Source organism: Denticeps clupeoides, chromosome 15, assembly GCF_900700375.1.
Source record: "Denticeps clupeoides chromosome 15, fDenClu1.1, whole genome shotgun sequence".
NCBI lineage: Eukaryota > Metazoa > Chordata > Actinopteri > Clupeiformes > Denticipitidae > Denticeps > Denticeps clupeoides.
In genome coordinates this window covers 5708241-5719812 of record NC_041721.1, presented here as the reverse complement: position 1 = coordinate 5719812, position 11572 = coordinate 5708241, and the positions used below count along the sequence as shown (strand labels likewise).

At 45.0% G+C, this 11572-nt stretch overlaps 1 protein-coding gene across 1 annotated transcript; it reads left to right on the top strand.

Moving 5' to 3' along the window:
- Nucleotides 1–2616: 2616 nt before the first annotated feature.
- Nucleotides 2617–10695, top strand: dusp27 (dual specificity phosphatase 27). The gene is made up of 6 exons (XM_028955534.1): nt 2617–2716; nt 4089–4217; nt 4609–4748; nt 5276–5507; nt 5742–5959; nt 7679–10695. Exons 2-6 carry the CDS (start codon nt 4102–4104, stop codon nt 10348–10350), a joined length of 3378 nt encoding a protein of 1125 aa, XP_028811367.1. The 5' UTR covers nt 2617–2716; nt 4089–4101; the 3' UTR covers nt 10351–10695.
- The last annotated feature ends 877 nt before the right edge of the window (nt 10696–11572 follow it).

Below are 11572 nucleotides of genomic sequence, written 5' to 3'. Positions count from 1 at the left end.
GTCCCCCCACACTGCTCCCCGGGCGCCGGTCATGGCTGCCCACTGCTCACTCAGGGTGATGGGTTAAATGCAGAGGACAAATTTCACTGTGTGCACCGTGTGCTGTGCTGCTGTGTATCACATGTGACAATCACTTCACTTTAAAAAACTTTAAAAATTCACCCAAAAGATGGCTCTGAGATTACCATTTAAGGCCAGCAGGTGGCATCACATGGTGGAAAAGATTAGCAAGATTGCCCAATTAGTTGGCCTTTCTACATTTACTGAACAGGAAAAGGGGGAAAGCATATATTTGAATATATATTGATAAAACATCAATATATATATTAATGATTAAATTGTCAGTACACATTTAAATTATCTGCTTTCACAGACAGTACGAACATTGCCCTTCTTTCACTCACCCAATCAGAGGTCGCTACCACCTAGTGTGCATGCTTTTTGATGGCAGTAGGGACAAAATGATCAGTCACTGCAGTTACATTAAATAAAGCAGTTCCTGCTCTACAAATTCTAAAAAATAAATGTCTGCACCATTTGTGCACCATCAACAATGTTAACTTCACTGTGCCCGTGCACTGGTTACTAAATTTGCTAACTTGGAAACCGTGCGATGTGTCTGTAGTCCCCATGAAAAATTCCCTGATGAAAAGTGAAGAGACTTGCAATTAAATTCTCTTAATTAGAGGTGGTAGCAGGGGTCACAGAGTGAATAAATGTAATTGGCCTGAGGGGAGTTTGACATACAAAAACAGGAACACTGAGTGTTAATTGGAAATAATCAACACATTATTGATGTAACGTGTTGATTATTTAAAATTATGAGTAGCATATAACTTGCCATTTCAGACAAGAGGCCGTGATTTCTGTTTGTGACTTTTTATAGATTTGGCCTTTTTACCCACCTTGCTATTGTGAGGTATTTGCTCGTGATTTAATTATAGTTTCTAATTTAAGTGGTCTGTCTATATTATGTTTGGCTGTTCATGGAAGATAAGGGCAATTGGAAAGCTAATTAATTGCCATTTGAGACTGAGTTGTGGCCAAATGCTGATAACAGCACTGCCAAATGGGTACAAGTAACTGTGACATTTAAATCGTATGTAGAGGACCCGACCAAAACAAAGTGAATATGGCAAGCCAATTAAACATTTAATATAGGAACTGAATGTGTGTTGCAGATTTTTGTAATTATATTTTGTCACGGTTCTGACGCAGAACAGTAAGAGAGCAGGTGTTAGTGGGAACGTGAACCCCGGTGCGGCTAAACGAGGGAACGAACGAGGGACGGCTTCTGCCACAGCACCCCACGGATGCTGACGTTCACGTTTAGGGACGGATCAAGAGCAGGAGAAGATGAGATGAGGAGATGAGGGAGTAGGAATGAAAAGGAAATCGGTCTTTCTTTGAAAGTAGACAACGGTTGGGTGACAATAAGTCAACATAGTCGGTTTGCTATTCAGGGAAATCAATTACTGGAGTCACGTGACATATTTAGGGAGGGAGATAACCATTAGTCTTAAATCTACAGGATATTAAACATCAAACCAAATGTTCATTGGACAGCTTATATTTTTCCATGTTGCACCACGCCTCAAAAACTGGACAGTAATAAGTGAAGAGATTGAATTAGGTGGTTTTAATGGTGGTTAAGCTCAAACTATACAGAATAGGTGCTCTCCAGGACCAGGGTTGGTGACACTTACTCTAGTCTCTTCACTTCATTTATCTTCACTTATTCTGGTGGACCTTTGTACAGAAAACACATCTGCTCATACTTCTGGGCAGTGGTGGCCTAGGAGATAAGGAAGCAGAATCGGAAAAATTGCAGGTTCAAATCCTCAACCGCCAAGGTGTCACTGCGGTCCCCTCAGATCGAGGTACTATCTCCACACACTGTTCCCCGTTTTTTGTGGCTGACCACTGCTCACTGAGGGTGATGGGTTAAATGCAGAGGACACATTCCGTTGTGCTGTGTTTTAACGTTGCATCATTAAAATTGTATTTTCTTCTGACTTTATTATATTAATCCCTAAACTGGTATTAAAGAGCTGGACCAAAAATAGTAATTAAAAAAGAAGGAACCTAATATGTCATTGCGTGAGCATATTTGTGACATCTTCTATATTTGTGCATGATGTCCATGTGTGTCAACAATTTATACCATTTTTGTGTCTTGCCGCATAATTAACAGTTATTTCCAGCATGCCTTACCTTTTGCTTGACCCACAGGTATTATACAAGAATTTATGTCCTCTGTGCAAACCACTAATTAGATGTCTAATTAGTGGGCTCTCACATCTATACTCATTTAATCAATAATCTTAATCATCACAATCCAGAGCATGGTATTGCCCTTTCCTTCAGCTGAATTCCATGATATATTGTGATAACTACTGTCATCATAACTTCTATGAAATATATTTTTATTGCAAAGTATCTGTATTCTTGGAATAACAGAATAAGTGTGTCTGTTGCTTGTAGACTGCAGTATTTGTTCCAGTGTTTTCCTGAGTTGAGTAATGCCAGTGCAAACACCCTGAGGTCATTGCGGTGGTTTCGGGTGTCTTTGGGGGGGGTGGCCTCGGGTGGAGGGTCTTGTGCTTGATATGAGAGGACAGTCACATCAGTCACACAAGGCCCGCTCCCTGCACCCTGGCTCCAGGACCTCCCACAGGAATTCCAACAAAGCCGGCTCAGGCACCCACAGACTCAGGTAAGGGCGGGGGGTCATCTGCAGGTACGCAGGTTGTAGACGCTGACTAGGCAGGTAAACATGTTCGGAGTTTGGCATCTTGCTGTCGGCCTCTTGCTTTCCCAGGTTTTTCGTCTCTCTCTGATACTGTGGCCTTGCTGAGGGCTATTCACAGCTGTCTCTGAGGCTATATATAGACAAGCATGCCGGTTAGTGCAGGCAAATGCTTATACACACACACACACTCTGAGACCAGAGGTCTGTGGGGGGAAAAAAACCCTAATGATAAAGTTTGTTGTGGAAAAGTCGAAAATGTTGAAAATAAAAGAAAAAATTGTTGGAAATTGTACATGATTATAGTTATTTCAACAGCAGATGTCTTTTTTTTTTCTTCCACTTCCATCTGTCTCTAAATTTAATCATCAGTCAATTGCTTCTTTTGCTGAACAAATATAATTTTTATAGGCAAATCAGCATATTTTTTTCTTCACTTTGTCACCACTGTAAAGATGTCATATTTCATATTTTATTTAAATAGCATATTTTGTTTAAATTCTATTATTTTAAAATACTAATAACGTCATGGGGCAAGAGAATTTAAATGTAGTTTATACTGTTGTGTTTATAGTGTTAATTGCAGTGTAACAAACCATGTTATAAATAAATATAATGTATTTACCACCGAACCTTAACACATTGTGCTTATCGTGTTAGTGTTTACATATGATGACAGAATGCATCACAGAGAATAAAAGGGGCAGTGATGGCCTAGTGGTTAAGGAAGTGGCCCCGTAATCAGAAGGCTGCCGGTTCGAATCCCGATCCACCAAGGTGCCACTGAGGTGCCACTGAGCAAAGTACACACTGCTCCCCAGGCCCCTGTCGTGGTTGCCCACCAAGGGTCATGGTTAAAAGTAGAGAACACATTTCGTTGTGTCACCGTGTGCTGTGCTGCATTGTTTCACAATGACAATCACTTCACTTTCACTTCAAAACAGGCCATCAGTTTCAGCAGAGATGAAATCTTGCTTAAGGACATTTTCACATTTTGTGGTATGAAAAAAACCCTTTTGTTTCAAAGACATTTTTGCCAAATTCTAATGGTTAATTTAGGAGAAATTTGTATTCAGATATCGTTTTTCTAAAGGAAGGGAAAATTAGAGTTGATTGTCTAACTCCATTACTTGCTGCAGTTTCATAAAAATAAGTTCATTTCGGGAACACAAAATGAGTGGCCGGGTATGATTGCACATGACAAATTGTGACTCATATCATCACTTCGGCTCTATGAACAAGTGAAATGACTTTATTTATCAGCCACTGGTGTATGTAACTGTTTTTATGTTGCTATCAAACATTTTCTGTACATTCATGAGACCCTATTTTAACCAAGGACAACTGTTGCCATGGCATCTCCTGGTGATAAGGCAGATGAGGTAGAACAGATGGCTCTGAGCGAAGATCAGGAGGGGGGAGTCAAGAGCATCCAGTCCCACTACCTGCGCTGTCCGTCCCCCAGCAGGTACTGCACACCCAACCCATATGAGTTCAACCAAACACAGGAAACGGACTCAGGATCGGAAGGTTACCGGTTCGAATTCTGAGCTGTCAAGGTGCCACTAAGGTGCCACGGAGCAAAGCACCGTCCCCACACACTGGCTGCCCCCTGCTCACCAAGGGTGATGGTTAAAAGCAGAGGACACATTTCGTAATGTCACCGTGTGCTGTGCTTGCTGTGTCACAATGACAATCACTGCAGCATTGCCTAGAACTTACATAGGCATAAGGACAACACCAAAAGGATAAAAGCCTACTGCTCTTTTTTAGTTTTTACTGTATACCAGCCAAGATTTATTACTTAAATGTCAGATTTTATAACTACTCAATAATCACTCAAATATTGTGTATGGTAGATTCTCCACAGCCTCAGACCGGTTCTCCACCATGACAGACAGATTTTCCATGATCTCAGGCTTCTCCAACTCTGAAAGCATCTTCATGGAGCCCATCCATCTCTCATCAGCTGTGGCTGCCAAAAAGATCATCAATGAGGGTGAACAACATTTTTTGCTGTACAGTCCAGATTCTTTAACTCAATAGCTAATCCTTACACTGTGTAGAACAGTGGCATTGAAATGATTGAGATCCTATTAATACATTTTTTAAATTTATTTATTAATGCAGCACAAATATCCCACTACCATCTCACTGCTATGGTATACCATACCATAAAAATACCTTATAGCAACGATTAAAAAACTGGCCTGATGATTTTTACTACAAAGAGTGTGCAAGCCTTTTACATTCTTTAGTCAGAGGAGGAGAGTAAATTAAAGTCTTCACCCATTAACTGAAAATCATAATTTCACAATTTATTTGGGATTCCATGAAGGGCAGGACGTGTACTTTAAGAGGTAACTGTTTCTTGAGCTCCCTCTTGTGGTCACAAATGATCCCTCTGCAAGGGATTCTAGATATAATTGTGCTATCATTCTGAATCAGTATATTTATTTAAAGATGAAGTCTTTTGGTAAATTTTTTGATTAATTACTGTCTATGCCACTGGTATTTATAATGAAGAGTTGCCACAGAAGGAAGTCAGGATCACCCCGATGCCAGAAAGTATGATGGAAACTGCAGAGCAGCTGATGGTTGAGGACCTCTACAACCGCGTAAAGGACATGATCGACGACCGAAGTCCATACAACACACCCTGTGTCCTGGACATCCAGAGGGCTCTGGTGCAGGACCGCCTGGAGGCTCCATTTAACCCAGTGGATGAAGTTTGGCCCAATATCTTTATTGGGGAAAAGTGAGGTTTTCAGAAGTTGTGCCCAAGAGGCTAAAAACCTTTCACTAATACTTAGAACAATAATTTATTTGTGCAATAATCTGTATTTTTCTTTAAATTGTGTCTTTAAATCTTACATATGTAACTTTTTAAAAAAGTGTTGTTTCCAGATTGCATTAGAAAAAGATTTTATCTTGAAGTTCCCCCTGAAAAAGTCTTACATTGCTGACCTTCAGTAACCTCTTCTCTGTGCAGGTCTGTAGCTGTCAATAAAGCACGTCTGAAACGACTGGGCATCACTCATATACTGAATGTGGCCCATGGAACTGGAGTGTACACGAGCGAGGCGTTCTATGCAGGCATGAGCATCACCTATACGGGCATTGAGCTGGATGATTTCCCCGATGCCGATATCGCCCAGCACTTCCGAACAGCAGCTGAGTTTCTGGATGAAGCCTTACTGACACACAGGGGTAAGACAAGTTCTGCAGAAGGCCTGGAGGAGACTTAAATGTCTAAAATGCATTTAAAGTGTCTTTTTTGGGGGGGGGGTGAAAAATAATGCATAAATAATAAAATGTACAATTAGTGCATCCTATTTCATTGTGACAGAATCCCATCATAAAAATATTTGTCTCCTTAAGGGCGTCACATGGAAAACAGAACATAAAAAAAAAATACAGTTCCCCTAATCTGCAAGTCTAAGTGAACCAGTATTCCAGTATTTTTGGACATGTGCCGATTACACTTCAGCGATTATTCATCTGAGCAGAATTAAAAGGGACTTCCCTAATGTGCCATGACCCAGATTCAAGCCCTGTGTTGTCAGCACAGGCTAAAAGAATCTGTGGTTCAGATCCATGTGCCGGGGTCCATGTGCCCAAGTCTGCTACTCTTCACTCAGCATGTCAGAAGGCAGCGCTAACGGCTTATTTTTAGAACTGATCCCCTGGTTATTTAGTCTCTGCCAATAACCGTAACAGTAAGGGCATTTCGAGATGTCAGGACAGTGACAAGGCTCTTCTATATTCAGACTCTCGGGCGTTTTCACTAAAGTCACACTCGCTAGTTCACCCATCGCAGTCCTTAGATCTGAATGTTCTGGCCCGGTCACAGCCATGGGTTCGCGTTTGTGATCTCCGCCGGCATACCCGGTGTCCAAGGAGTATTAGGAATGTATCAACTGAAGGGAAACTAGAACTGGGATCCATCCATTTTACAATTTATAGAAACCATCTAAAAGTTTGTGTTTGAGAAAATTTGCTATGCTAATGTGCTAAGCCATTTGCTAAGTAGCAGCATCTGACTGTGCAATATAAGTCAGCACTAAGAAATGTACAGTGTTGTTAAACTGTAAAGCAGCTCATTTGTTTGCCAATCGTATTGGTTGGTCTGCAACATAATGTTGCAGAAAATGTAATTAAAGTTAAGCTATAACTGTACAGAGTGGGCAGTTTATATGGATACACCTGAATAAAATGGGAATGATTGGTGACATTGAACCCATTTTATCAGTGCTCAGAAACTTGTAAATAACTCATGAAAGAATAAAGTTACGTTAAAATCAAGCACACCATTGTTTCTTGTGAAATTACCAATAAATGTTGATGTGTCACATGACCCTCTTCCTATTGAAAAAACAAAAGTTGGATCAAATGGCCGACTTCAAAATGGCCACTATGGTCACCAGCAATCTTGATAAGTTTGCCCCCTTGCATATACTAATGTGCCACCAACAGGACGTTAATATCACCAACCATTCCCATTTTATTAAGGTGTATCCGTATAAATGGCCCACCCTGTAGTTGAACCCATCTACAGTCCTAAAGGAAATTCTTGGAACTATTTTGACACGTCATGCTCCGGTCAGGAAGGTAAGGAGGCACAGGCATTCAACAAACACATGGCACAATGGCCAGAAATACACAAAACAGGAAAATCAAACAAATCACAACACAACTCTCCAACATTTAAAGGATCTAAATCACCCTGATTGTAAAAATTGGTGGGACCAAGCAAACATGTGAATTGATGCCACCTGGTGGGCCAGGGGCACTGTGGGCACACATAGTGAGATGAGATGTGTGATTAATTGTTGCAGAGCATTGAAGTAGTTTCTGCTTTTGGCTTTTAATGTGTGTGTGGTTGGGTGCACTAGACTTCCCTAAACTGTGTTTGCTTCTGTCTCACAGGTAAAGCCCTGGTGACGTCAATGATGGGCGTAAGTCGCTCAGCGATTTTGGTTGCTGCCTACCTCATGATCTTCCAAAACATGACCATCATGGAGGCATTGCTGGCGATTAGAAAAAAACGTGCCATCAACCCGAACGAGGGCTTCATTAAGCAGTTGCGTGAATTCAACGAGAACCTTCAGGAAGAGCGCGATGATGACGACGACACGCTCAGCCAGTGCTCCGTCATCGATGCTCGTGCTCGGCTTGATGAGGAGGAGAGCATGATGGGAGTTAAGGCAAACTCCATCATGGTGGAGGAAGAGGAGGACACTGCTAGTATGATGAGCAGCGTAGCGTCATCTGCAGCAGCCGCCGCCCTAAGAGCAGGCGTTGTTCGTGTGCCAAACGGGGTCAACGCAAGGGAGGACCCTGCACTCCCAGGAAAAGGAGATGAAGAGGATGAAGATGACGTGGACAACATGATCCGGGAGTGGCAGAATCGCAACGAGAAGTACCAGAATGAAGACTGGTGGGAGGCCCAGCTGCTGAGTGATGGTGAGGACGATGGCGAGCCCATCCCAGGCAAACGGCTGCCGCCAGCTGACGACCTGGAGAGCGTAACCAGTGAAGATGTTCGCGCCGTAAAGGAGAGGGTGAAGAGACGTCCCCGGTGTCAGGCCTCAGATTCTGTCTCCACTGTAAGCAGGAGCAGCTACTCAGACTTGTGGAAGCAGCGTCTACGGGAGATCGAAGAGCAAGCAGCTGCTCGCTACAAGACAAGGGAGCAAGAGGAGGACGAGGAAGACGACGGAGGCGCCACCACTGGAGATGAGGCCACTACGAAAAACAAGCGGAAGAAGAAGATTGATGAAGATTTGGAGAGCATCATGTCTGATTCCAGCAGCCTCTACAACTTCTGCAAGAAAAACAAAGACAAGCTGACACCCCTGGAGCGCTGGAAGATCAAACGCATCCAGTTTGGTTGGAACAAAAAAGAGGGCGAAACAGACAATGGGGGCGAAAACGGAGAGCAAAAGGAGAGGGAAACCCCAACACCTTCGCTCGAGGACGTCAGCCTGACGGCCTACCAGAGCTGGAAGCTGAAGCAGCAGAAGAAGCACGGAGGCGAGGAGAACAAGGCGGAGCTTCTGGAGATGGCGCGTGGCGAAGACTCCGCCACCGCCCGGAGGCGGCAGCGGCGCGAGGAGCTGCTGGAGCAGTCGCGCAGGAACTTGGAAGAGAGCCAGTCGATGTGCGGCTGGGACAGCGAGAGCTCCCTCGGCGGCGGCGCCATCCCGCTGTCGGCCTTCTGCGCCGGAGCCTTCCCGGCCCCGGGCGCTGCTGCGGACGACAACGCGTCCGTGCTGAGCGGCGGGTCGTCCGTCCTCTCGCTAGCCCGCAGTGCGCGGCCGCCGCCCGCCCCCCCCGTCCCGATGGCCGCCTCGCGGGCGCCGGGAGGAGAGCCCATGGTCAACCTCGCCGGCATTCAAAACTGGATCGCCAACGTTGTGGCAGAGACCCTGATGCAGAAGCAGGGAGAGGCCCCCTCCACGGCCGGCTCCGTGCTCGGTTTCGGGGCCGGGTCGCGTCTGGGTTCGGTTAGGGGCGCGGACGATGACAAGGCCTCGATGCTAAGCGGGGCTTCCTACTCGAGCCGTCTCTCCCGTGGCCGGCCGGAGTCCGTGCTCTCCGCTGGTGGGGCGTCCAGCCTCTCAGCAATCTCCGGGTTCGGCTCGCGAAGGAGTAAGATCACCACCACCAGCGTGCCGCTGTACAGCCTCTTCCAGGACCAGGTCAACCTGCGCAAATTAGACAGCATGGACAAAGAGATCAAGCTGGAAATGAAGGACAAGATGGCAGCCTACGAGAAGAAGAAAATTGTGGAGGACAACAAGCGCAGTACTCTGTACAAGAAGAAGAGAAACAAAGCTGAGGATGACGAACAGGATGAGACAGACCCTGAGACAGGTGCGGCAAGGTCAGCGGTCAAGTCTAGCGGGGGCAGAGCTACCGGTTTACCAGCCACGCGCCCCAAATTGAGCCGTGACTATGGCCAGTCAGGACGACTCAACATCTCTGGACTGGGAGGAGATCAAAGCAGCAGCATTGATGAATGGCTGCGGAATGTCAGACCTCCTACCAAGAAATCTGAAGCCTACGATGAGGGGGAGGCAGAGCAGCAGGCACCATGGCCTTCGTATGATGCGGAGCCGGGACCTTCAGAGTATGATTTCTCAAATCGCAGGGCCTCCTACATGGCTGATGAGGGAGAAGAGGATTATTGCTCTGCATCGCGATTTGGTTCGAGGTACCAGGCCGATGGCGAGTACGCCGATTCCAGTCGAGACATAAGTCCAGAACCAGCGTATCAACCCAGAATGGACAGCGCTTTCAATGGCTTTTCTGAGACAAACAGTTACAGAAGGTCCTACACGGCGGCTGGTGAAGACGGGTACGAGGAATGTCCCACAAGCAGGAGATTTGCTACTCAGTCGCCATACAGCAGTAGCAAAACTGAAAGTAGAGGGCAAGCCAGTCGGGAGGATGATGAAGACGAAGTTAATTCCTTCCTCAGTCAGTTACGACAGAGGTGTCAGGCACGGGCCCAAAGGGAACTGGAGGAAGAGGAGGACGAAGTCATTGCGGCCTGGAGGAAACAAGAACAGACAAAATCACAAAGGGACTCTTAGCTACATAGCTTGAAAGCCCAGAAGAATGTGTCCAAATATGTGAAAGATGTCATTTTGATCCTTAGATATTTTTGTTTAGTATTTTAATTTTGTGAGGGAGGGGTTACATAAAGCAGGAGACATGAAGATCATTTAAGATTATAGACTGAGAAACGAATATAGTGTACAATTGCACAAAATAGTCCAATAGTAGTTTTCTACTGAAAAGGTTTCACTTTATTGACTTTGCACAGATGATCTATTGGAGGTTTTTAAATAGGCCGATCAGTATAATTAGAGGTATTTGGACATTTTTTGAAGGAGATACTGCACTTTGTAATAAAATAAAAAAAGACAAAAATGTTATGCTTCTGCCCCCCAGTCTTATGTCCATGCTTACATGCCCGTCTTGATTATGATTAAATTACAAAAAAATTCAAATCACAGCATCCTTTAACCATACCAAAACAGGGCTCTGAAGTGTCACTCGTTTTAGTCTTTTGCCGAGCACTCCCACCACACATGGTATTTCTGACACAGAATATTACTTATTTGGCTAATAAACCCGTCACTTACAGCGCCGGTTACTTACCAGCAAATCAAAAAACAGAATGAGCCCAGTACACTGGGGGTCGGCAATGCTTTGTCATTCCACTGCGGCTCCTTGTGGCTTTTTGAAAATGTATCCTGAAGTGATCTTCACTTCAGGAACAGAGTAAGTCATCTTCTGTTTTTATATTACAACTATTTCACAACAATTACATCTTGACTGCTGTTAATGAATGTTGCCCAGATCATTAGCATAGGTTCTCCAACACTGAGTGTTGGACACTAGTGGGTAAGGAAGTGGACCAGTAATCAGAAGGTTGCCAGCTCTAGTCTAGTTGCCAGTTTTAGGTGCTGCTGAGCACAGCACCGTCCCCGCACGCTGCTCCCGGGCGCCTTTCATGGCTGCCCACGGCTCACCAAGGGTGATGGGTTAAAAGCAGAGGACGCATTTAGGTTGTGTTGGTGGCCTAGTGGGTAAGGAAGTGGACCCATAATGAGAAGGTTGCCAGTTCTAGTCGAGTCTAGTCTAGTTGCCAGTTCTAGGTGCTGCTGAGCAAGGCACCGTCCCCGCACGCTGCTCCCGGGCGCCTTTCATGGCTGCCCACGGCTCACCAAGGGTGATGGGTTAAAAGCAGAGGACACATTTAGTTTGTGTTGGTGGCCTAGTGGGTAACGAAGTGGACCCATAATGAGA